This window comes from Epinephelus moara, chromosome 4 (genome assembly GCF_006386435.1).
Source record: "Epinephelus moara isolate mb chromosome 4, YSFRI_EMoa_1.0, whole genome shotgun sequence".
Classification (NCBI taxonomy): Eukaryota; Metazoa; Chordata; class Actinopteri; order Perciformes; family Serranidae; genus Epinephelus; species Epinephelus moara.
This window is the reverse complement of record NC_065509.1, coordinates 41478936-41506813: the sequence shown is the minus strand read 5'-3', so window position 1 is coordinate 41506813 and position 27878 is coordinate 41478936. Positions and strand designations below refer to the sequence as shown.

At 42.6% G+C, this 27878-nt stretch overlaps 1 protein-coding gene across 3 annotated transcripts in view; it reads left to right on the top strand.

Moving 5' to 3' along the window:
- LOC126389245 (transcription factor COE3-like) overlaps window positions 1–27878 on the top strand; it is a 203947-nt gene that overhangs the window by 38790 nt on the left and 137279 nt on the right. For all 3 annotated transcript variants that reach the window (XM_050042824.1, XM_050042822.1, XM_050042821.1), the window contains exons 5-6: window positions 4320–4393; window positions 14456–14524. In XM_050042824.1, the coding sequence (XP_049898781.1) occupies window positions 4320–4393; window positions 14456–14524 (143 nt within the window). The remainder of the gene's footprint in view (window positions 1–4319; window positions 4394–14455; window positions 14525–27878) is intronic.

Below are 27878 nucleotides of genomic sequence, written 5' to 3'. Positions count from 1 at the left end.
AAACTAAAGTCTTTCTTAAAGATGTCTGGATCTGATGTCTGAGATAGTTTCCTAGACTTGTTTGTGCTTTCTAGGAACCCCCCCCCCCCCCCCCCCGCTGGTTGGCCCTGTCGGCATGTCACCGATCGATGTACCAAGCGGCTCCTCGACAAAGCGTCAGCCATGGAAACCGATCAATAGGCCCTAATGTGGCGCAGCGACGGCACACTGGAGACAATAATCCTGACATCTCCCCCTCCATGACACCCCTCTGCCCCCCCTCACACACACACGTCTCCACCTTCACCTCCCACTACATGACACCCCATTGGTCGACAGTCAGACCTGACGGACGGGTCGGCAGGAGTCCCCGCGGATCGATAAGACCCCGTCAAGGGCCTGTTAGGGGCCCCGCGTCCGTGGGATTGTCAGAGCGAGGAGCGGCTGAATTAATGCAGATTGGACTGCAGAGCGACGCCGCAGCCGCCATCACAACTTTTACACAGCGAGTTACATCACACAGAGAGGCTGAAGGGCTCAGTGTGACTTCAACTGTCACATCGAGAAACACATTTGTGAGCAGCAAACAAAAAGTTGGAGAAACAAATCTGAGACTCACTGAAGGCTGAACGGCATCAGAGTCTGCACACACTCAGCCAAACATGGAGGACACGTGTTTAAACTGGATACTTGTGGGGACACCCAGTCAAACTCTGCTGGAACCTGAAACCTCAACCAAAGTCTAAACCCTCAAATGGCCCTCGAAAAAAGTGCAGACAAGACAAATGTCCACACATTCAAAGTGTCCCCTCCTTCTAAAATTAATTTCCTTTTTGAGAAAGTGAGGACATTTTGGATAATTGAGAATTTTGTTTCTCTCGGAATTTTGTTGATTTTCAAAAAAGTCCTAATTTTCTGAAAATAAATATTTTATATCTAAAATATAATTTTCCAACATTCCACTTTTGTGCTCACTTTCTAAACCATCCCCTTTTTAAAATCTCCTTACTTTCCAAAAACGTCTTAACTTTTCACAAGTCCTCACTTTTCGAAGAATATCCTCAATTTTTGTATCACTTTCTAAAATGTCCTCACTTTTCAGAAGATTTTCTAAATTTTCAAAAATGTCCCTCGTTTTACAGAAACTGTCCTTTTCCCGAAATAGAAACTTTACAAAATTGACTTCCCTTTCCAAAAGCTATTCTGAATTTTCAAAAATTTTCTGACTTAAATAAAAGATCTAGTAAATGTTCCAAATCAATCCCAGTTTCCAAAAGATTTCTCACTTTCCAGAAACGTTTTCACAAAAAAAAAAGCATTCCAAAAATGTCTTAACGTTTCAGAAATTGTCCTCACTTTCCGAAATATATCCTCAATTTTTGTATCACTTTTTCTCAGTTCCTGAAAAAATTCTCCTCACTGTCCAAAAAATGTTCTCACTTAAAAGAAAACCCCTATCCTTACTCTCCAAAACAACTTTCTCAAAAGATGTCCTCACTTTTTGAAAATGTCCTCACAGTCCAGGTCTAAACCTGAAGCCGGTCCTCACAGAGATAGACATATACAGGGCACATGCTCACAGCAGAGACGTGGACGTTAACCCACAAACAAGCATGAAAGTGGACGTGCAATCACACACACTCCTGGGAGTCTTGCATCAGGAATGATGATGTATAAATATCGACCACCAAATCTACACACAGTATGGGGTTTGTGTGTGTGTGTGTGTGTGTGTGTGTGTGTCTGATGCAATCCACATCCCTCCTGGTCAAACTGGAGCATTTTAATCCAGAGGAACAGAGCCAGGATCAGGATCAATAATGCAGAAGTGGTCGTTATCCTAAAAGTATTGTACCCCAGGGGTGTGTGTGTGTTCGTGTATGTGTGTGTGTTTGTGTGTGTGTGTGTGTGTGTGTGTGTGTGTGTGTGTGCAGGGCGGAGGTCTGTTTTGACTATAAAGGTGGATGAGGTAGTGGTAGGTCATCGTAGGAAAAGAGGGGAAGAAGGGGGGGAGGACGCATACACACATACACACTTTCTCTCTTACTGGAGTTCATTTACAACCACCAGGGTATTACACACACACACACACGCACACACACAGCGGTCATCCGTCATCCGGACGCTGACATGACAGCTCGGTGGGGGTGAGGAGGGGTGGGTAGGAGGGGGGCTTCATCCTGGGGCGCCGCCCGCCATCTGGCAGGGAATTCTGGGAAGGCCGGAGAAGGCTGAGACCACCAAAAGGGGAGGTGGTGGTGGTGCTGGGTGGAGGTGGTGGTTGGAGGCCATGTTTGACTTTGTTGTTGGTGCTGAGGTCCAATCACAGTGTGGCAAGGAGAGAGGAGGGGTGGACAAAATAAAAGCAACACTCGCACATATCAACACATCAGCTGTCTCATTAGTTCACATAAACCTGACCTGCATAAAACAACACAACTGGTTCAACTGGTCCCAGTTTCAGTAAACTGGTTATGGATTAACTGGTCTAAATGTGCACTAAATGGATTTACATGGGCACTTAACTGGATCATAAGCTGGTTAAATGTCCAATAAACTGGTTTATCTGTAAATTAGTTTATCTGAAAAGTTACACCCAAAAACCAACACATTGTCACTCTGACCTCGCCACGTGTTGGTTGTTGATGTTCTGGGATGCCGTGTCAACTTCAGCCTGTTACATGCATTGTCTGTTTTCAAAATACACTTCTGTTTTCACAGGAAATGTACAGTTTGCATTCAGTCTCTTTCAAAATAAAAGCACTACATCAGTACAACACCGCAAATTGACCAACAAATGGATGTTTTGCCAACACGCACGTAGCTGGGTTTAGGAAAACAGAACAGGATTTGGCTTTACAGTCTTACACAAAGCGAACACCGGCCTCCCGTGTGAAAGTTGGTGGTTGTTGGACCCATCCACCACCCCTCCTGCCCATCCTACTCGAACCTCCGCTGCCTTAACTTTCGTTGTTGTTCAAACAATAGTGGCGACTGGCTGCGTATCACCGATGTGAAAGGTTTTTTTTTTTTTTTGTCTGCATCTCACGCTGGAAGTGACTGACCAAGTGCTGGATTTTGATGACTCTGGAGTGAGACTGTGTTCATATGTTTCAGGCAGGAAGAAATTCTTTGTAAAATAGGTCACAGGAGACACAGGACTCTGTTTACTAATCGGTTGCCAGTATTCTCTGGCCCACAAAAAAGCTAAACTGTCCCCAACTTACTTTGCCGCAGAATCAAACGGCTGCAGCTCAGAGCGCTAGCAGCTCTTAGCTCACAGCAGGCTGCACTTTGCTGCTGCTTGGTGTGTTTTTGGTATAAACTGGTTTAAATGCTTCTTGCCTCTCTTCAGCTCCCCAGAGCCAACAGTGTGGAACACTAGCTACCGTTAGCTTAGAAATCAAGTCCGCTAACGTCATCTTATATAAGCACACACCACACTACAGAGTCCACACATGCTGTGTTTCTGTTACATACGTTTTGCAGCAGCGGCCTGGAGACGACCTCCACTTAGGGCTGCAGCAACTTGAATTCAGCTTCACACGACTGAGTGCCTTGGCTAGTTAAAAACAATCGTAATGCACCTTTGCTTTGGGCCTTTAGCGCAGACTTATTGTGTTTCGAACACTTGCAGTAAATTTCCTTCACTGCCTTAATACATGCACACACAAGCGTGATTGCTGGCCTCCTCTCTTGGGGAGGGTCATACGAGTCAAAATAAGTTTGATTGATGCTTTTTGGACCAATCACTGGAGAGAAATCATGAAATTACAAGACAAGGTGTCCGGAGCTGCAGTGAACACAGTATTCTGGACGTGTGCTGTTTTTAACTGACTGTATGCTAGACAACAGACATTTCTAATGCTCTTAAAGCATTAGTTTTTGTTATCAAATGTTTTGTCTGATGCCCAGGTGCTCGCTCACACCTACGGACTATGAGCACGAGCAACAGGATGTTCACTTAATGGCTGACAGTGTCTCTAATAACAAGGATTTTCTAAAAGTTACATGCAGAAACTTTAACAAGTTAAAGCCGATTATAATCGTGTTAATATTTGACACTTTTGTAAAAAACAAACATTAAAAACAGACAAAGCCTACAGTGTGCCTTAGATTGTTTTTGAAGGAGACTAGCATGTTATATTTTTTCATACATGCAATGAGCCCTTCACAAGATGGAATAAACACAGAACACCTGACGTATCCAAAGAGCACCTGTATGTGACCACTGAGACCCAGCAGCACTTCTACTCTTCACATTACAAACAGACTATTAGTCTCTGTTATTTACTGTGAGTCAGAGTTTCACCCTCCTGTCTGTGTTTCTGTCCCATCAGCCGATCCTGTACGAAGGTCAGGACAAGAACCCAGAGATGTGCCGCGTCCTCCTCACCCACGAGATCATGTGCAGGTAAGACACAGTCATTAATGAACCCTGATAACGACCTCACTGGGACCCTCCTCAGTTGCTCTCTGTGCAGGACAGTTGCGGCTGTCGGACCTTTTTGTGGGAATCAAACCTGCGACTTTTAAATTCTTATTCTCAGGTGATGTGAAGCATCGTTTAAACACAGCACTGTGTAATAATCCACCCTCAGTGTGATGTGTATGTGTGAGGTTTTTGTTGATGCATGTACAGTATGTGTGTGTGTGTGTGTGGAGTGTTAATTATGCCGCAGAGGAAGTGTCTGTGTGGTTATTATCAGCGTAGTTGTCACGTGTTTGACTGTCAGAGATGGAGGATAAAAAAACAACCATGTTTTGGTGTTTCATGGTAGAATCAGTAACTGAACCTTTTGTATACGTTCAGAATATCAGAAATACTAATTCAGATATTTAAGTACAGTACAGTGTTGTACGCCTTTTTATTTGATTTGATCCAACACATTGGTTTTATTTTATTCTCTCGTGCTATTCATTAGAATGTGTACGATTGGAAAGACACCCAACAATATTTTTCAGTTTTTCAGGTTTAAAATATTTACATTTCTGCCCAACATAAAAATTATTTTACTCTCTATATTTTATTATTATTTTACATCTGACTTTTCTTCAGATATTATAAATATTATCAACATCAAAGGCCTTTGAGCTGTATTTTATATATGAAAGATGGCTTATAGATCATTTAAAGAAGTTACCATGACAACACTTGTGTGTATGTTTGTTGGCTGTGTGTGTGTGTGTGTGTGTGTGTGTGAGTGTATTTATAAGAGAAAAAAGAGCAGCTGTTGGTTTGTCGTTCATCACACCAATCAACACGTTTCCTGCCCTGCGTGTCTCTGCTGTTGTCTGTGAGTTAATGGTTTTACTGGTTCAGACTCAGAAGTGAAGAAGAAGAAGAGAAGAAGATGAGCGAGGGGGAAGGGGATAAAAATAGGACACACACACACACACACACACACACACACACTTGGAGCTGGGGTCTCCTCTTCGTATGTTGGAGTCACATATAGACCATAAAGCACATTTACATTTTACATTGAATTTATTCAGTTCAGTTCCGACGTTCATGAATCAACCTGATCTCAGTAAAACCAACTGGTTTATCAGTGAACTGGTCCCAGTTACAGCAAACTGGTTTAAGTGTCAAGTAAAACTAGTTTCATGTGCAGCAAACTGGTTTATCTGTATGTAGAATCATCTGCTATAAACTAGTTTACATGTGCATGTGTAAATTTGTGTACATGCAAACTGGTCTAAATGTGGAGTAAACTGGTTGACTTGTAGCGTTCACTGGTTTCGGAGGGTTGTTGTATAAGTGTGCAGTGAACTGAGTAACCTGCAGCTCAAACTGGTGGTTTACATTTAAATAAATTGGTACAACAAAACAGGAATAAACTGGTTTATCTGCAGTAAACTGGTGAATTTGTTGTGTTAAGTGATTTATGTTTAAAGTAGTTTAAATGTGCAGTGAATGGATTTGCATTTGAATAAATTGGCAAATATATTGGGAGTAAACTGGTTTATATGTGCAGTAAACTGGTTAATCTTTAGAGGAAACTGGATTATGTGTAAACTGGTCCAAATGTGCATTGAACTGGCTAATCTGTAAACTGGTTGAGGTGTGCAGTAAACTGGTTTACATGTAAATGTGTAAACATGTGTGACCAGTTTAGATCAGCAGGAAACTGATTTACATGTTCAGTTATCTGGTCTGTCTGTAGAATAAACTTGTTGCATATAAACTGGTCGTGGCGTGCAGTAAACTGTTAAACTGTAAAGTTGCAGATGTGTCTTAAATGTGAAGTAACTGGTTTACTGGTTTTAGAGTAAAGCAGTTTGAATGTTGAGTAAATTAATTTACATTTAAATAGATTAATGAATATATTGGAAGTATACTGGTTTATATGTGCAGTAAACTGGTTAATCTTTTTAGGAAACTGCTTTATGTGTAAACTGGTCCAAATGTGCAACCCCCCCCCCCCCTTTTTTTTTATCAGCAGACTAAACGGATTCACAGATGCTGTAAACAGGTGAATCTTAAGAGTAAACTGGTTTATCTGGTTTCCATGTGCAGAGAAAACTGGCTATCTGTTCAGTCGACAGGTCTAGTTGTGCACTAAACTCGGAAATCTGTAAATTGGTATAAATATGCAGTAGACTGGATTATATGTAGAGTAATTGTCGCAGGTAAACTGGTCTAATGGTGTATTGTACTGGTTAATCTGTAAACTGGTTTACATGGGCATGAATTTGTATAAATATGCAAGACACCTAAAGAACTTCAGATTAACAGGTTTACATGTTGAGTTGTCTGGTTTGTCTGTCGAACAAAATGGGTGTAAACTGGCCTAAATGGGCACTAAACTGGTTTCTGTACACTGGTTGAGGTGTGGATTAAACTGGTAAATACACTGATTTACATGTAAACTTACACCTGTGCAGTAAACTGGTTTAAATATGAAGTACACTGGTTTACATTTGCAGCAAAGTGATTGAAGCAAAGTTTAGTCACTAATGTTTTGATGCTCTGTATTCAGTAACAGAAACAGGTCTGCTGGTCTGTAGTCTGACCTCCTCCTGTTTTATCTCCTCCTCTTCTTCACCCAAACTTCAGTATCTCTAAACTTCCCTCCTCCTCTGACTTTTATCGGGGCGTCGAGCTCATTTCCCCCCTGCCAGATCCCTTCGATACGAGCTTCATTTCCATAATGACGGCTGGCTGTCTGCGTCTCTGAGCTTCAGTCATTATGTGATTGAGTGCGATTATTAACCAGCTTTCCCCCTGATGGATGCTGTGTTTCCATTCGCTAATGAGAGAGGGATCAGAGACCGGCTCACTCTTTCCATCTCTCTGTCTCTGTCTCTCTGCCGTCATGTGTCCCAGGTGAGCTCGTCTTTATGGGCATCCCTGTTGGTTTGTCTACCTGGATTGCACTCGGCAAGTTGCGAGCATGGAGCGGAGCACCTGTTTCAGGTGCAGGAACACCCTGTGACTCTCTTATGGGATTAACAGAACAAGAAACAACCTGAGTGCATCTCCTGTGTCCATGTTGGAGAAGACATTTTGTTCTTTTGGTTGACGTAACAATATAGGGTTAACATTTTAAATCAACAGGAGATAGATTTTAAACTTTTAGGCACTTCTCTCCACTGGTTGGTGGACCTGAGAAGTGACAATGCTGGTCTTTCATCTCAGGCATTTTAAAAATTGGTTGTTCATATAACGTTTGTACTTATATTTGTTGTTTTTTCCTCTTTTATTTTGGTATTTATGTGTATTATACCAGTGTTTGGGAAGGACAAGTCTTTCATTTATTATCAAAATATATTAAATGTTTCAGTCTGAATTCATTTACTTCAGATTTTGATTCACTTGCAAAAAGTTTAGAGGTTTTTCAGCATTTATAAGTGTCCCTGAATCCAAATAACCAAACAGTTAATGATCCCTCCCTGCCGACAGAGAGCAGAGTTAGATCCAGACAGCTTATCTCACCTTACCTTACTGCCACTGTGCAATAATTATGTAAACCTGGCATTTTTTTTGTCAGTTTAGGTGAGATGTGTTGGCTGCTTTGAAAAATATATGTGTGTTCCACTTTGCTTGCCGTTGTCCTGTCATATTAGCATTAGTATGATCTCATTATACACTGTGACTTTCCTTCAGTTGCCTTCCCACATCCCTTTGGTCATACGTGTACAGTATGTGCACAGATTTGTTCACTTTTATTTACCTTCAACTCGTAGAAGTTGTTTTTTAATTACGACTATTTCATGACAGAAAATACGTTCTGGAGGAAACACTATGTGCACAGATACATTTTATCAATCAAAATAATGAGACGTTTTAATTAACTGACAAGTTGCAAACATGATACTGAACACGTCACTGAAAACATTTGGTTTCTGACAAAATCTCTGATCTTACAGCACAATTCGTGCAGGTAGTAACTGCAGCATGATTAAACTTTTTTATGTTTCAGTTTAGACTCACAGCTCCTGTTAAAGGTCAAACAAAGATGTTGGACCTGGTTAAATATTGGAACAGTTGACATTGACTCAAAACATGAGACATGTGTTGACCTAATCAACATTAAAACAAAAACTACAGTCTTTTACTAAACCAAAATCCCTCTGTTGCCTCAACCTAAAGGAACACTTGACCCCTAAAATGATCATTTGTATATCAACTACTGAATTTGTGAAGAAAATTTTGTTTTTCTCGCATTCCCCCAAGGTTGAACAAAAAATCCAAAAATTGAGAGAATAAGTCATGGAGGACTGCGTTTAACAACAACAACAAAACCTTATCAAACTCTCTCTGAACTCTCGTGATCCACTTGTTTGCTCAGTACTAACACATTCATGTTTATACCTTACTAAATAAAACACTTTCACGTAAACAGTCTCACACACAGAGGCGTAGCGTGCCTGGGCAAGAGAGTGCATTTGAACTCTGCTCAGTGGAAGATAAATGAGACCTGGATTATACTGCATAAGCTGTGTCAGAGTTTGTAAACAGATGTTTTGATAAAGTTCTGCTGTTGTTTAATGTGGTCCCTGTTTACTTCGTTTCATCAAGAATTTTCTTCGTTTTTGGATTCTTCGTTCCCTGTGGAGGCATGTGGAATGAGTAATTGATACACAAATGATCATTTTGGGGGTGAAGTGTTCCATTAAGTCTGACCTCTTCTGTCAAAGTTTGAAACTTTGTAAAACCATCTCTGACCTACGACTCACGTGGGTTTTTTCTTCACACTTATTTGTGAAAAACAAAGATGTGCATTCAAACCAAATTTGTTGGGGACCAGTGAAGTTATATTACTCATGTTCTTCAGTCAGTTAGTTTCAGAAATCCTTCAAAAATATTAAAATATGAAAACATCTTTCTTTAGTGTGCAGAAGAGGTTTAAGTCTGGGTCAGATTTTTATCTATGTGTGTGTGTGTGTGTGTGTACGCGTGTGTTTCAGCTGTGACCTCTCCATCATATCATTGCGGCACATTAACCATTCTTAAACGGGCCTCTGCTGCTTTCCAAAAACTACCAATCACAAACCAGTGAGCAGCCAGGTTGGCACGCCGGCGTTGCCAGCAGGCTCCCGGAGGCTCGCCAGCTCCGGGCCGCTCTCCTCGCCTCGCGGCCACCTCGCTCTCCCTCGCTGGCTGCCAGGCTCCGGGCGATGCTGAGGAAAAAAAAAAACAAAAAACCTGCTGCCGTGCTCACCAAGAGGAAGGGCGGCTTCCAGGCCAGGCGGCGCCGGCTGCTGGCTGGCTGCGTCGAATCATCAGGCCTGGCTGCTGCTGCCGCCGAGGCGTTCCAGGCCTTCGGGTAATTACAACACTTGCCCTTTGAAAGCGAGCCCTGCGCTGCCGGCCCCGTCCTGCTCGGTGTTATCTGGACGCTGTGATCCGAGCGCCGGCCTCTGACGCCGTGCTGCACCATCCTCAGGGAGCCTTTGAAGGGCTCTCTCAGCTTTTTTATTTGTGTGATAGTGGAGCGCCGACATGCCCGGACAAACCTTCCCTTTGTGCCTTAAGTAGATTCCACTTGTGGCGACGTCTGAAGTGGCTGCTGAGCGCCGAGGAGGAGCAGCCAGCAGTAATGATGCTTGTGTGGCCCGGCCGAGGCTCGCCGGCCAAACTGGCTCCTGTGGCTGAATTATTTTTGGGGCCTGTGTGTTTATGTGTGTGTGTGTGTGTGTGTGTGTGTGTGTGTGTGTGTGTGTGTTGCGGCTGTACAGCGACCTGAGGAGGCTCTCTGCAGCGGCGACCAGGGACGAACTCTCTGTGCTAAAATGAGTGACAGTGGCAACAACACACACACACACACACACACGCACACACACTGTTTGTTTTATTTTTGCTGGTTTTTAGCCTCTCACATAAATACACACACACTCTCGGTTTCACACTCCCTCTCAGGTTTGTGTGTGTTGTTCCTCTCAGTCATTAGCCGGCCGTGGTGTTAGCCTGTTTGCGGCCCGGGGGGAAACGTCATTAAGGCGATATTGTGGACGCTCAGCCAAGGTTTGTTTTTGTCTTTGGAAAGGGGCCCCGGGTCCCTGGAGGGGCCCCGGCAGTGCTCCTGGGGTCCAGTTTGTTTATAACACTTCTTTGGCAGTTTGGAGGAGGTTGTCACCACAGCAGCACCAGTGGGTTTCCAATGCTAATTGGTCTCCTGGAACTTTCACTAATGGTTCCAAGTAGCTGGGGGAATAAATTATTGTGGCGCATTCTATGGCAACAGTCACACATACACATCCATACAGACACAGAGAGACAGCGGGGACACAAACACAGCGCTTAGTTTATGATTTTTCTGTACTTAGAGATCAAACGGCGTGATAAATGATTCATAAAGCGTCTCATTTGGCATTCGCAGCCTCGATTTGACGCTTGTTTGTCAAATGGCAATTTGATTCAGGACAGCATGGGGCGAATGCAGGAGCGTAATTGGACGTCGCGGGTCATATGCGATATGATTAATTTTTAAGAATTACCGGAAGATATGTTAATGACCCTCGCAGCGATAAGAAAGATGTGAATTCATTGTGCAGAGCAGCTTGTCAGACGGAAATTAGATCTAATGTGGAGATGGTGTTGTTGTTATTAATGATGGATGGACTCAAACGTTTACGTCTCAGAAAGCTCGACTGATGTTCAGTGTTATAAATTCATTTTGACGAATTTCTCACATTGGTGTCTCGTTGGAGGATGAAAAATGTGAATATTTTGTCTGAGGCTGAAAGAGTGTTACTGACTGTGACTCCTGTCCTTTTCTTACATAAGAGTAGAGATACTATGGTTTATAAATGAGTAACACAGTTTACAGTTTATACTCCTCTGCTGTGTGTAGAAATCCTTTTATTTTACATGAAAGTATTATTTGCAAAAAGCATCTTAAGTATAAAAAATAAACTCACTGTGCTGCAGTTGGCTCCTGACAGTGGTAAATTATCATATATCATAATAAGGGATTATTACTACTGATGAATTTATGCCTAAAACAACATTTGTTGTATCGACTGAAGGTGAAGATTATTTTAACTTGTATATATACTGCTTAGTAATTTAATCTGTAACATTACGGTATAGTTTTTGAGTTGATTTTGTTTTTTTGATCTGAAATCGTGTCCATAGTGAGATTTGAAACCCTTTGATGAGTTTAGATTTGACAAAATAAACAAACAAAAAAAGAAGAAAAAAAATTGCCAGTCTCGCTTCAGACAAAACAATAATGAAATTAGAACTAAAGTTGGATTTAAAGAAACAAAAAAAGGAGAAACAGAAAGTTCAAAACCTGAGTTTAAAAGTAAGAGCACTAAACAACCCTAATTTAACTAGATATTCTCCTCACACCCAAAGATTAGAAATTATGTAAAAAGTCATCAACTCATCACATATATTGTATTTATATTTGTAGTTATCAGACAACAGATGAAACATCAGATTCAGATTTAAAGATTTACACAGAAACAGAAGGCAACATGAAACACAAATTATAAATGATATTGGAATGGTATTTAATTAGGTGAATAATAAATGAGTTCAGGATTTTGACAAAACAGGCTGCAGTGTGTTTGTTTTTGCCACTGACTGGTTCTATAAATGTTATGAACATTACATAAAGGCCTCTGCAGGGATTCACTGATCTGGTGTGCTTGTCACTTTGTATAACCAACCTGACATCTCGCAAGAGGCGACTTGTTGCAGCAGTAAAACAATGGAAATGTTAGTGAGAGTTGGAGAAAGGAGCGCTGGGAAGAGTTTGTCCCATTAGTTATGTACGCTACATTTACACTGCCTCTTCAGGGCGGGAATTTCAAACCCTTATGCCGCCTCGTTGTTCTGTATGATGATTAAGGAATGATTGGGAAAAGTAGCTGTTAGCAGTTAGCGGCTATCTCAAAGAACAGCAGCTGAAAATGTCCGCAAATTGGGAAAACAGTGAGGTCTGAGCAGAGGACGAGATCAGCCCCCACATAAGAGAGATGGTAGATGACTGATATTGTCGTGATATGCCAATGTTATTGTTTATAAAACGCTGCTGACATATAAAGAAGGGACTTCGTAGCGGCTCTATAGCGCCATCTCTGTGCAAAAATGGCTGCTTAGACACAAAAACATGGGACAATAGAGTCCAGGCTCAAAAATACCAAAATGTCCCTTTAATTATTAACTAAAAGGACAGTGTTTCCCTCTAACAGTAGCATTAAATGTAAATGTTACACAGATACTTTAGAGCTTTACTTACATTACTTGAGTAAGTGTACTTGGTTACATCCCCTGACTGACTCTGAAACATGTGGTGCGTTCACTGACCCCCTCCAGCCGTCAGAATCTACACACAGAACATTCAAACCCTCTCTCTCTCCTCTCCCGTCTGTCTGATGGATATTAATGTGTTGGATTCAGTCTGCTGCTGTTCAACATGCCACACTGACCCACGACACCAAAACCCTCATTTGGCTCCACCCGTCCCCCGCGGAGCTGAAACAGAAACCCAGCGCTCCCTCCCTCCGGATGCCTCCACAGACTGCCGACCAGCTCCTGGTTCGGTTTCATGTTGGAGTCGGCGGGCCGGTCGGATAAAACACTCGGCAGCCGGTTTGCCCTCTGGCTACCTGGACGGCTGTTTTGGCGAGCAGCTGTCCGGCTGGCTGGCTGGTTGTCAGGGGCGACGGCACCGGGGGTCGGGGTGTGGGGGGGTCCACAGTGGTGCCTCCAAAGCTGGGCGTCGTCCAACTGTTAGTGACCTTGGCTTGGACCCCTCCCAGCTGGACGGAGAGAGACAGAGACAGAGTGTGTGTGTGTTTGTGCGTGTGTGTATGTGTGTTTGTGTGTGTGTGTGTGTGTGTGTGTGTGTGTGGAGAGGAAACAAGGCAGCTTTTCAAAATAAAAGAATCTGATAATTTGGAGCCATTTTATTTTGCAAGTCTGTAATTTCCTAATAATTTGTTTGGTGTAATTTGGTATTAATTAATAAAAATAGACATCAAGTCCTGGTAAATTAGTTGTGCAGGTTTTTAAAGCAGTTGTGGATTTTTAGGCAATTTTCCTCAAATAAAAGCTGCAGGTCGCTTCTGAAGTTGAAAAGCTTTTAGCCTTTAGCTGCTCTGAGCTTTTGGAACAACGCAAGTGTTTTATAATGAATTTAAAGGTCCAGTGTTTTGAATTTAAAGGCATTTATAGAATATAATATTCATAACTACGTTTCCAGAAGTTTTTAACCACCTGGAAATATTAGTTGTGTTTCTGTTACCTTATAATGAGCCATTTATATCTACATACAGGGTCCTTCTCCTCTACGGAGTCCACCATGTTGTTTCTACAGTAGCCCAGAATGAACAACTGCATCAGCTGCTGTAGTTCTTCTACAAGCTTGGCACAAAGTAGAAGTTTAGGTTGGTTGCTGCTAAAGTCCACTAAATTGTACACACTAGACCTTTAAATCTTCACTGTTTTTGCAACACAGTCTCACTCCGACCTCGTCACACATGGACGTTTGATCATGGACTTTACACATCAATATATGACGTGTACCCAGGTCACTGTTCACAGTGCTGTCACAGCAACCTGTCGGATTGATACTTGCTTTAAGATGAGAACACAGATTTTCTAGACTTTTAGAATCTTTTATCTAAAGTTTGTAACTGTCTGAAATATTTATGCTGCTCTGTCAGATTTACTCTCTTGTTTTTAAAGTTTTTTTTCATTAACAGAAATGACAGTGTAAGCTTCGACTGTCACTTTTTGTTTAAAGTTTGAATGTGTGAAAAAAAACAGATATTTGATCTGTTCATGCAGAACGTCTGCTCCTCAACAACACTGTAGTTGTTTGTGTTTTTTGTTTTGTTGATGCTGTGAGGAAGAGTGATGCTACGTCAGCTGGTCCACATTTAGTCCTGCCTGTATGAATGAATTTCTATCTTGTGTAATGTCACTCAGAGATCCTGATAGGTAGAAAAAGTCAGATTAAACTCTTGGTGTAAAATGTTTTAACACTCAATGTGTCATTTTCTCTTTCAGTCGGTGCTGTGACAAGAAGAGCTGCGGAAATCGCAATGAGACGCCGTCTGACCCCGTCATCATCGACAGGTAGGGACTCACCTGATGAGAAATTTGCCTTTCTCTCTCTACCTCTGTGTATCTGTCTGTCTTCTCTGTTTAAACACAAACACACAGTTTCATTCACTCTGAGAAGTCGGGTTCAGGTATTTGTCAGACGCTCATTTCACATCAGGTGGTGAGAATGTGGAGTTTTGGGTTCATGTTTTCAGAGGACGTTATACAACATGCAGCTGGTCGACATCATTAAATCTGCTGGGAATTATTTGCTTCATGTTTAAGATCATAAAATCTTTTGTTTCTTTATATACTATATATCAGCTGTTGTCTCAAGATGAATCTTGTTGTTTAACGCTCTGGTTGATGCCAGTGGATCGTTCTAACGCTGCTCACAAGACCAAACTCTGGTGGTTTTCAGCTTGTAACTACTGTTAACTCACTGCTGATGATCTTGCAAATCATCAAGAATTCTTCCTTCCTGGTTTCACTAAATTTCAAAGAAAATCAACTAGCATGGTAACTGGCTGCAGAAATCTAATCTATCACACTCGATGTTAAATCAACTCTTCTCTTCACGAATTCCAGTTGACTGAAGGTCTGTTGACTCTCCACCATATTTCTCTTCACCCAGATGTCTTCTTTTTACAAACACAGTCGTCATCATGTCAGATTTCTTTGTCTCTTCCTGCTTCTGATTTTCGGGCGTCTCACTTCTTCCTCACCTCTCACTTCCGACACTCGACTGTGTGAATTGTGTAATCAACACCAGGCGGAAAAATACCGTTTAAATGAGGCAGTATGAGCACAGACCTCTGATCAGATTTAATGTGACAGAGAGAGCTGCTTATCACTGTTATGTGGACATGATTTCCCAATATAACCTCTGTCATAGTGATAGGTTTCTATCAATGAATATAAGCCTGGTTGTATTGGCAAAGATTTAAATTTACTGTGGTTATATTTGGAAAGTCCTGATTTGATTGTTTTTGAATCACTTAAGTTCACTGGATCCTCATTTTAAACAACATCAGACTTAATTCTGTGAACTTTATTCTTATTTCTTTAGATGAAAGTGTGAACATATTAGCCTGGAACATTTAAACCAAAATAAAACTTATACTCACATCCTCTCTGACAAAAGGCACAGTTGCAACAATTGAAATCAATAAAGGGTCTTTCAACTGAAATCACAAAGGGAAAATAGACTTTTGTTTAAGTCCTATTTTAAATAGATATTTGCACACCATTTAATCTCTAATCCAGGAGGTTTTAAATTTCAAACTGTTGACTTTATTTGCCTGTATGTGCACATTTTCAACACAGGTTAGATACAAGATGGCTGACAAGTTAAAGGAAAACCAACATGAAGTCTCTCAGTGTTGAGTCAGACCTTCACAACAGCTTCAGTGATCCTCACCAAGTATGTGGAGCTCTGTTGGAGGGATCATCCACAAGCTATTCCCACATTTATGTATATATACCACCTTTATTTGTTTAGTTAGTCTCCTTAAGATCAAGAGAGACCGGAGGACAGGAGACAGAAAGACATTTCTTCAAAATACATTTGAAGATGTCCCCCTCGATATTAAGCACATGTGCTTTTGTGGTGGTGCTTTGAGATCCTATTAATTGAAATCTCATATAGTCTCATATTTTCGGGGCAATGGGGGGCGTGAGCAAGTAACAAAACGTGTAGCTCAGCATGTGACGTAAACGGTGACGTGGGAGGGAAGCCGCGGCTGGTCAGTCCTTCGGCAACTCGCTTGTAAATCGGCCCGTTCTTCACCGTCCCCATCATCCGACGGTTAATGGCCTCTTCGTTTGCGAGGACAAGGAGGGCGCGCAATTTCTTGTCTCCCCAGTTGCTCATCTTTACAGTGTCTGTCAGGTTTGTGTTTCCCTCTTGCTACTAGCTGCTCGCTAATTCCTGCTATCAGCTGTTTCCTGTTTATCCACCGCCAGTGGCTCGCACGTGCGGCGTCATCAACAGCTCCTCCCACAAGAAATCAACAGCCCCTCCCGTGGCGGAAGGACGCCTCGTTCTGTTTGAACTAAAAGGGTTCCGCCAATATGTCTACCCTACGAGGCGGAAAATTGGGCACCTCGGATCAACTCGCCAATCCGGCTCTACGTGTCTTAACGCTCGCAGATTGCCGGCAAAACGGCCCAACATTCACGGAAAATCTGGCAGTGTAAAAGGGGCTAGATACACCCCTCACTCCTCCACAGCTCCACCCTCTCATCCAAATATGATTACTCCTGGCTCCAAAAAAAACAAGATGGAGACGGCCAAAATGCTTCAAAACAGCAGTCCACAAACCAGTGATTGACGTCATGGTAGCTACGTCCATCATTACATACAGTCTTTGGGTATAACATCGCCAAGGAGTCAGTGAGTTGAGCTGCGAGCTACAACTAGAGCCCTGTTTTCCCCCTTATATTTGTTTACCTTCAGTCCAGCTGTCTCTAATAAAAGTATGTTTAGTAGCTATTAGTAGCTCCTGTTTGCAGTGTATCCGTGGACGTACAGACGACTATCACTGAACTACTTTGATACAGATTCTCAGGCAAGTTCTGCCTTTAGAAGGAGCGTCTTTCTTCTCTGATTTCTAAGTGGATTTATGTGTGTTTAATTTAGATAAATGATGTCCTCGGGAAGTGTGAGTCAAACTGAATCTAAAGATGAGTTTCCTATCTGTGTGTTCACACACAAGTTATGAAGAAGAGCATAAGGACACTAAGAGTTTTAAAGTAGCTTAATCACCTCCGTGAGTTTTGTGTTGGTGAGCGGTCACATCAGCAGCCAAACTACAATAATTAACTTGTTTTTTAAGAACACCTGCGTGCACCTGTCCCTTTCACCTCACCCCTCCTCGTCTCTCCCCCACAGCTTGAACTCCTCTGTTATAATCCTTTTAGTCAGACTACAGTAACTAAACCTGCTGCATTGACTTTCTGTATTTTAAAACTGATGCTTCATTTATTTTTCATCCAATGCCACATCAAAAAAAAGAAAAAAGTCCCACAGTGTGAATATTTACTCCGACAGCCAATCAGACGATTCAAAAGCATCAGCATCACAATCCTTTATTAACGCAGGGTTCGTCCTCGCCGTCTAATCCCTCCGCCCTCGGTGTCCTTGGAGTCGGCGGCTGTCCGTCACAGCGCCCGGCTGTGATTGGTCGGGGTCGCAGTGGTGGGAGCCAATGACCTCAGAGGGGGTCAGGAGGGAGAAAGAGGGGGGAGGGGTGGGGGTCAGCAACAACTCCATGTTGGCTCGTTAGAGAGGCCTTGGACTGCGGCCAGGACACACACTCACACACACACACACACACACACACACACAGGTGATACACACTCATTCACTGTACCAGCGCAGACACACACTCTCTACATACAGTATATATGGCACAAACATGTTCATACATGCTAGAATGGGCATAAATCAGTGATCCTATATGCACATGAAATGTACACACCTATATACTGTATACTGTATATACACACACACACACGCACACACACACACACTCTGGTCCGTCCTCTCACCTTGGGCCGAGGGTGTGTTCTGGTGTGTGTGTGTCTGATGGGTGTTTTTAGAGTTTTGTCACCTCTCTGTGTGTTCTGTCACACATGAGATAGACTCTATACATCCAACTACCCCCCCTCAACACCTACAGACACAAGGCATTGTGGGTACTGTATGGTGGCCCTCAATTGGGACTCTGTTGTGTCAGAACTGTCCAATACACCGTAATAAAAGAGATAAAATATATACATATATATATATATATATATATATATATATATATATATATATATATGTAAAAATGTGACTGTCAATACAGGTAACAAATAGTAAAAATAGTAATAAGTTACTTTATGAACATAGAGTACGTTGTTTATGTGCTTAAAGGGTCCACCTGCGTTCTTTTTTGGGTTTTTCAAATGGTAACTCCCACTCAGCCATTAGCCAAAAATTGGTTAAAGTGCTGACACCCCACCCCAAATACAGACACCGTTCCCTGACAGTGCATGGAGAGAAAGAAAAGTGTTAGCTTGGAAGATTTAAGCTTTGAGTTGTAACGTGGTGCTATTAAACCTTTATTAAACCAGGTGAAGACACACTGAGATTCAATATAATACTGAATTTGTAGCGTATAAACACATTAATAGATCCATAATCAGTAAAATTACTGTTTCTATCAAAGGAGTCTGGTGGCTGTGGACGGGCAACACATTCTCACTCTGACCTCGTCACATATTGATGTTTGGTCATGGACATTCCATGTCAAGATACATGTAAACAATCAGCCAAGTCAAGTTTACCGTTTTCGGTTGAAACTGTTGTCGTATACACACATACACATAGTTGGGTTTAGGAAAAGAGAACAGGGTTTGGCCTCCTGGCACCGGCCTCCTGGGTGAATTTGGTCCATCCACCATCCATCCTGCCCGCCCTAGTCAGACTTCAGCCGCCCTAAATCTCATTGTTGTCCCTCCGCATTTCCCCCAGATGCTGCCAGGCACAGTAAAACATTGACGGCGACGGACTGCGTATCATGCCTTTAGTTAGCAGCTTAAGCAACTTGAATTCAGCCAGCTTTTAACTTCAAATGATCCCAAACTATCTAATTTCTTGGCTCCTCATTATATTCTCTCTCCACCTCCATTTTGCATATCCATGTTATGAAATCACGTCACCTGTCCACAGCTTGAGTGCATTGTGCGACGGTAATAATCATTTGCATGAAACACAGTGCGTTGATGTAGTTATATCTAATGAATAGATTCAGCTGCACTGCACAGTTTGTATATCTAACTGTGATACAACCTGTTCAGTTTTATAGTATAACGCTGCTCATTCAGACAGCAGCACCGTGTTGTTCTGTGTGTTCACACTGATGTCAGTTTGTATTAAGTGACGTTCAGAACAAATTCTCTCTTTCTTGGTTTCACTCTCTGCAGTTCGACCGCTTTAATTAGGACACGACAGGACACTGATACTAGTCCACTAACCCAGGGAATACACACACACACACACACACACACACACACAGTTATTGTGTGCATATTAATGGTCACACAGTAACATGGACACACACATATATGTGCAGACACACACTCTGTGATTTACTGCAGCGCTGCTTGTTTCTCTGCATTTTAGCGCCTGTTAAGAAATGCAGGATTTATTACTGTGACCCCTCTGATTCACACTTAAACACACACACACACACACACACACACACACACATAATATGGGGTGGGGGGGTATTTTAGTGTGTTTAGTGACCCATCATGCAAATGATGTAGCTCAGTAGCTACAGTAAAGCAGTTTAATGTTGTGAATTCACGTCTCGCTGGAGTAAATCAAACTGACACACACACACACACACACACGCACACACACTGGTCTTTGTGAGTTTCATGCTTTATCTTTGAAGATGATGCTCTTTTACCATCTTATTTCCCTTTTCTTCATCGTCTGTGATAATTAAAACTTTTGTTTGAGGATTTTTAAATTTTCTGAGGATGATGACGTCATAAAATATGATGACAGACATTCGAAACTTTGTTCAAAAATCTCAATAGAAGCTTCAAATGGCATTCAGTGAAGCTCTACTGATTTTGCTTCATGCTTCAAAGCTGTGAAGGCCGACAGAAACCTCAGAGACGGAGAGGTTAGAGAGTGAATATGTGTTTTAGTGATTTGGATGAACTGACCCTTTAACTTAAAACTAACAGAGCTTTACCCTCAGAACAGGAATCTGTTTCTTAGTTTTTAAAACTGAAACTGAAGCTAGAGTGTCACTGACAGGCCTGTGTGTGTGTGTGTGTCTGTGTGTGTGTGTGTGTGCATATAAATGCGTGGTGATGTTCCTCTCAGAGGTCGCTTTGTTTCCTCCGTTTGCCGGTTAATGGCCGAAATCCTGCCGAGGCAGCAGAACGCGGCGCTGACGGATCGCCGTAACACCGCCGTTATTACACGCTAATATTGCAATTAGATGGGTGGACAAGTTGCCCGAGCGGGGCAATAAATTGCCGCAGAGTGTCAGAGCGTACGAGGAGGCCGAGCTCTAATTACCCAGAACACACCTCTCCGCCCTCCCCCTCTCCTCCTCTGCTGTCTGACCATCACCCTCCTGCTTTAATGGCTGCGCCTTACATGGAGGTCACGACCCCGCCTTTACACTCAGATCACCACTTGTTCCTCCAACGCCATTTGCGGCTTTGATGTCATCTGTAGAGAGGTGAGTGTAGAGTGATGGAGAGAGACCTTTGACCTCTACACACACCATCAGCCTCCCAGTTCGTCTCCACCCTCCTGCTTCACCTCCTGCAGGGACACTCCTGCTGTCAAACCCCTGATGTTCCCAAAGACTCTGAGCAGCAAGATTTATCTATTATTTCCTGCAAAATAGAACAGAGTCAAATTATTGTTGACCGTTGAAAAGTTTATAATCTCCTGTCACAAAGCTTGATGTCTTGCCAGTTTTGTTAATTAGCAACATTTCCTCATCGTGTTAATAGAAAACAAAGTCACACTACGCTTTCCCCTAAATGAATTTGCTTTTTCAAATTAGATGTAAAAGAAGAAAAAGAAATTCAAAATCAAACTTCAAACATTATTCTCGCCTGTTCTGAGACACTGAGGACATCGACTGAATGGAAGTTTGAATCATGTAATTCTTCTTATGGGGCCAAAACGTTTTCAGATTAAAATAATAAGTTTTTATTTCTGTTGAAATAGTTATTATTGAAGGAAATAAGAGGAACATCAGTATAACAGCTGATTACAAACATTTCATCAGTAGTTTTTAAAACATAAAAAGCTCAGTGACTACATTTCCCATCAGCCCTGTTGCCCCCCCGCCCTCCGTCTGTGAAGAGAATAAACACATTGCAAGTGATTTCCTTCATCTGCCATCTGAAGCAAATTAAGGGAAATTTAAGGGGAAACTCAAGGCCTCTGAGTTTTTATGTGAAATGGGTGTTTTTATTTTTGAGAATTAATCATCATTTGCAAAAAGAAAGTCCTGCGCGTCGTCTTTGTCTCCCAGTTAAGATGCTTTATCGTCTCCTGGGAGCAGGAACAGCAGCGAGGCTGCAGAGCGAGCGTCAGCACAGAGAGAGGAAGCTTTGATTTAAAGAGCAAGAAACAGCGCAGGGTTTTATACAGAGGACACCTCAGAGGTTTCTATTGTTTTTATTGGTGTGTTCTCCTTCACGTCAGCTCTTTACTCCTTTATTTCTGTCCATGGAAAAAGTCTTTTATTGGTTCATTCAGAGTTACATCTTTTTCTTACGTTTAGTCTCTTCAAATGTGGATTCACTGATTTGTTTTAAAGAGTTGGACTTAAAATACTGGCAGGAGACGTTGTGATGTCTCTGCAATAACTGCACTTTTTTGCCACTATACCTGCTTGAAAAACAGCGAAGCCTCGTTTCAAAACACCTATATTTGGTGCCTAAAAAAAGCCACTGGAAACACAGTAATGGTTTGCTAAAACTCCATCAGTTCTGTTGTTAGTTGGTCTTTTCGGCAACTTGGCAGGCGTCTCGTCAAGATGTCACGCCCTCCATGATTCTCCTGGTGGAATTATCAGAACAGAAGTTGAAGAAGTGTCTTGTTCTTTAAAAAGAGGACTCAAAGCTACAAGAGGCCTGTGGACTTAAGGCAGCTATGACTCCCAGGGTGCATTTCACCCACAAACATCCGATGAGGAAGCAAACAGGAAACCTTTGGAGCCTTCAGTGTTTGTTTAAAAAGATGCATTCTGGGTAAAAATCTCTTAGTAATAGATACCAAGGTCTCGGCCTCAGAGTGGAAGATGTGCAGCTTTAAGTCATGTTTCAGTGTGAGTATATGTGTGCGTTGGACCCTATGGAGGGTTAACTCCACAGGGGGGTGGGTGACGGTGGAGATGGGGGTGGGGGTGGGGGGGTTATCTGCCCCTATGGACCCTTCCCAGCAATCGTAGCGTATTGATCGGGGCGAGCGAGGCCCATCGGAGCCGGCCAGATTAAGAGTATAGATTTACAATAAAAGCAGGACATTACTGGGCAGGAGAGGCTAAAATTGAAAGGAGAGGGAGAGGGGGGTGAGGAAGAGGGTGAGGAAGAGTCAGTCAGGGGGAGAGGAAGGCCTGGAGGTTGCTGCAGGGGGTTCTGGGTAGTTTGAGTGGAGGATGTGGGTGCAGGTCAACTGCTGCGACGTGATTTCAGGTTTATGTCAGTTATTGAAGGAAGCCGTTGTTACGGCGACGTGTTAATGGGGTTTTATAGCCCCGACATGGACCGACGACCTGCAGGGGCAATGCATCATGGGTAAAGTGGGATCAGATTGGACTGACAGTGTTTTATTTTGAAGGTCGATTCGTAGAGAGAGAGCTGCTGATAGCTGAGAATTCATTCCAATATTCAATGTCTCCAAACAATTTTTAGTATTTTTAGGCAACAAAGAGGTGCTGATTGTTCCTCTGAAACTGTCAGTGATTAAAATTTGTATTTTGTAATTAAAGTATTTGAACAAAGGCACTGCGATTATATTCGGTGTCTTAAACCTTCGAGCCACAGGGATACTCCGTCAGTAATTACTTTGATATTCAACATTTTCAAGTGGAAAAAAAAAATCTTTATGCAATAACGGGATGGAAAAAACTGGAGGCATGAGGACAGTTGATCGACGTGGCTTTAATGAAAGACACCAGGTGCATTATGGGAAATGTAGGACCCAATGTTTACGGAGTAGAAGTCAGGATATCTTCACCTCTGCTGCTCAGATTTCTATTTTCAATTTAATTTAATTTTAACTACTAAATTACTTACATGCAGCTTTAAATAATAATTTTTACAGTGCTAAAATGTATTTAAAGGGAAACTTTATCGATTTTCAACCAGGTCTGTGTCACCGTGTTGTGGGGACTGTGTGCAGGTGAACGTTGTTCAGGCGCCCCTCCGTGTCGGCTGCTTTCTGACCTCCCTGCCTGGGCTGTGAGGAAAAGTCTTCTAGGTGACACGAAACATGTTGTGTCATTCAGTGAGTGACACAGAGCTGGTTCAAATTTTGCAAAGTGTCCCTTAAAGTTATTTTAATGGCTGCTTGTGTTTGGACAGCATTTAACATTTGACAACTCTGACATCTTTTGTCACTTTTTATCATGTTTTATCACTTTGTTGTACTTTTAGTCTTCCTAATCATTTTTGTTAATTCTTTGTTTCCCTAAAATCTTATTAACCTCTCTAAGGTGTTGTGATGGATCATAATAATAAACCAAACAATGTTTTCTGCATCAAATCCATGATTTCATAGAAACTCATTGATGTTTAGAAAGAGACGAGTTCCTCCAAAGAAGATCAGAGGCATTTTGCTGGTCCTGTTCAGTCTATTTATACCCATCATTTCCATTTTATTTTAAAAACATTGTTGTTTTCAGGAACAGAAAACAACAGGTTGTACAGATAAACAGATGCCGGCCACTGTCTTTCTTGCTTTCTTCACTGTCTGGGGTTGAGTCAGTGTTGAGACGTCCTGCATGTGGTGTGAATTTAGGTTAAGTTTGTGTGTTTGCAGGTGACTGTGGGCTGTAAAATATATATATGGTGGCTGGACGCAGCAGCAGGTGGCCTGATGTTCACGCTGAATTATTCACCAACACACACACACACACACACACACGAAGACACACACTTGGTTTACTTCTAAACGTTTTGGTTCAGACTCTCGGGTTAGTTGGGCACCTCTGTGAGTTGTAAATGATCTTTTGTTTAAACCCTTTGTGTGTCTCTTTGAGCACGACACTGGAGATGAGATTATTTTTGCAGCATTTTAAAAGTTGACTTTGAATTTGTACAGAAACAGAGAGAGGTGAGAGGTCAAGTATCAGCCCTGTTTTTAGAGTCATGTTTACTTTATGTGACCACGAAACGAGAATAGCTCAGAGGAATGACTAATGCTGTGTGTGTGTGTGTGCGTGTGTGTGTGTGTGTTTGTGTGTGTGTGTGTGTGTGTGTGTGTGTGTTTGACCTCTGCCTCTGTTTTCCAGAAACTTTCCTCTCTAGAAAAACGCAAGCACGAGTTGTTTGTTTATGTTCAGTAGAAGTGGAGGAAGTGAGGAAGAAGTCTCTTTCTTTCTTTCTTTCTTTCTTTCTTTCTTTCTTTCTTTCTTTCTTTCTTTCTGTCGAGCTTCTCTTTGGTTTCTCAGATGTGTGTGTGTGAGTGTGTGCTGGTTTGTGCGTGGTGGTTTGTGGGGCGAGGGGGAGTAGGGGGGTTAGTAACCTGTCTCCCTGTTTCTGGGTGTCTCCATTAGGCCCCAGTGAAGCCAGGGGGGCCTGCAGGGGCCCTCGGGGCTCGCTCAGGTTTGATGTGATCCAGGGAGAAATGTTCAGTGGCCCGGGGGTGCCCACAGCCATGTACCACAGGGGAGGAGGGGGGTGTTTGTATTCAGACATGATGGATGATGGAGGTGAGGTCACCTGGTGGACTCAAGAGTTCATGAGTGGATCCACATGAAGTCCAGATTTGTTGAGGTTTTTTTTTAACTTAGTTTGGACAGATCATATCAGTCTTTCTCTGACTTTTAGTTGTTAATTTTACAGGCACTCAAAAAATGTATGGTGCAAACACATTTCTGAGCATTAGGGCTTCAGGTCACAATTCATTTCTCAATCAATTCATTGTTGGGTCCAAAGAAAGTGGCAGAAATTGCTGAAAAAAGTCTATTTCAATTTCTCAGAGTCCAAGATGAAGTCTTGGAATGTCTCGTTGTCTCAGACCAACAGTGCAAAACCCCAAAGAGATTCAGTTTTTGCGAATTAAAACAGATTTAACGAAACATTTTTATACAGTTGTTACAAAAACAGCCATCCGAGAGAAGTATTTATTCAGAGTATCAGCTACGGATGCATTAGCAGAACTGATGCAGCGTTTAACGTGGGCCCTGTTCATGCTTATAGAAGTTGCTCGTTGGTGCATGAAGCCAAAATGGTTCAACTGCAGCGTATAACATTACCTGGATGATCTGGGGATTATTGGCACTACTTTGGCCCATAGAGCAGGCGCACTAGAGACTTAGTGCGGCTGAGCATCTTACTTCCGCTGGACGAACGGTTAACTTTTAGTTTAGCGCTCCACCAACTTGAATAGGGATTCCAAAATGTCTTTAGAGTGAATGGATCCAACCCTGATAGTAAAATGAGTCATTTCGTGGGTTTTGATGCTCAAAAAAATGTATCCACATTTATAGATGTCTCTGTTGCCATGTAAGTCAATTGGAAAAAGTCTTTTTAGTCTGCAGGTCATCACCTGACGGACCCCAGTTGTAATATCACTGTTTGGCCACCATAAACATTTGCGTCAAAGCCCTGCGCACTTCCTGGGGGCCTGAGATTGACTTTATGAATTTACAGCCAACCTTGGCTAAAAAACAGGAACAGAAATCCATCATTCATGTCTGAGAGAAACTCCCATCATCTGGTCAAAGTGATGACATCTTAAACACAACACAGGTTAAACAGAGAGAACTGACTTTGGTGAAGGCCCTGAAGGCAGCATGGTTAGTGTCTGGAGTCCTGGTTCAGAGTCTTGAGTCCTGGTTTACAAGGACCACAGACTGAACCTGTCCCATCCCTGGGCCATCAGCTGGTTCCCACTTCCTGTTGACTCTTAATTGGATTGAGGAATTACATCACCACCTGCTGGTTCGTTAGCCTCCTCAGTGTCAACATCTAGCTGTGCTCAGCTGGAAACACACCCCACACCCAATATCCTCCACCACCCCCCACCCCGAGCCAGGGCGGGGCGCTCACCAGGGGATCATGGGAACTTTGGGAGTCCCCCCCCCCACCTCACACACCGTCTCCCCTCTTCCTTCCCTTCGTCAAATCCCCCTCCCAGCATGCACCTCACCCCCTCAAGGCAAATCACCTTGTTAATCTCAGGGCGTGCACACATACGCACACACACACACACACACACACTACACACACCACACACACATCCGCTGCTGTAAACATCAGTCCTCTCACCATCACTAGTAGTTGTTTCTAAACGCACCAGTCACACCTCTTCTCTCTTTTATCATTGAAAACAATTTTAATCCCTGAACTTGGACAGCTGATATGAAATGCTCTATATTCCCCTCTAAATGTAAAATGAATAGTGTTATATATCTCACAGGTAACATGAAATGATAACTAAACATCACCTCTGACCTATAAGAGCAGATGTTCATGCACTCAACAGGGTTCATGCAGTAAATACAAGAGCCTATCCCAGCTGACATGGGTATTACGTTAAGTTAACAAACAGTTGTTAACTAGCTAACGGTTAACTGTTGTTAATATTGCTATTAGCTAAAAGCACAAAGCATAAACAGTCTTAGTTACTTGAAAACGGTCCATCAGCCTGAAATATATCAAACGGCGGTGAATCATATCCTCAAGTATTAGATTAAAAAAAAAATATATATATATTATAACAATCTCTGGGTCCATGATTTAGGGCTAACTAACTTACTAGCTTAAAGGGGCTTTATTCTTGTGCAGCAGACCCTACGCCATAGCCTACACACGTGGCCTACTGTGTTGAGAGCATTTATACTTGTGCAGACGCAGAAGTATAAATTCCGCCTTACCCCGGGTCGGGGTGAAAACAACTGGTGATGCAACCAGGAAACTCTCCGCAGACCAGACCGTCCCATATTGGAGACCATTCAGTTTGGTTGATGCGGTCTTCAAAGGACGTGGCCAACGTTAACCTTGAATGCCGCATCCTTCAAAGGCTGCAGTCCCTGACGAGACACAGCTAAAGTCTCTCCATCTACTGGAGATATTTGTTTCTACTAAATGCACTTCATTGTCTCTTTTGAGTCGTCAGAGCAGCATCTGGTGGAATCTCCCCTCAGTTATTTTACATTAACTAAAGTTGGAGGCTGGTCGTTGTAGATGTTTCCAAAGAGGGATGGGGGGACCTCAGAGCAGGTGACTGCAGCCAGGACAGTAGCTGAGATAAAAAGGTGAAGTGATGTCGGAGACTTGAGGTCTGAGTTTATTCAGCATGTTGTTGATCGGAGCTGCTTCAGTATTCAGAACATCAACTCTCTCTCTCTGTCTCTTTGCCACTCAGTCTCAAGCTCGCTCGCCCTTCTTCCTCCTGTTAATCACTCGAGTGTTTTCCCAATTAAGAATGCACTGATAACCTTCCATCACACACACACACACACACACACACACACACACAGCGGTTTAATCAGGAATATGAGTGCGGTGTGGCTAATTAAGGACGACCATCCGTGGGCTCCTGCCTCGCCAGCAGATGTGGGGGAGGGGAGAGTCTGTGTGTGTGTGTGTGTGTGTGTGTGTGTGTGTGTGTGTATGTGTGTGT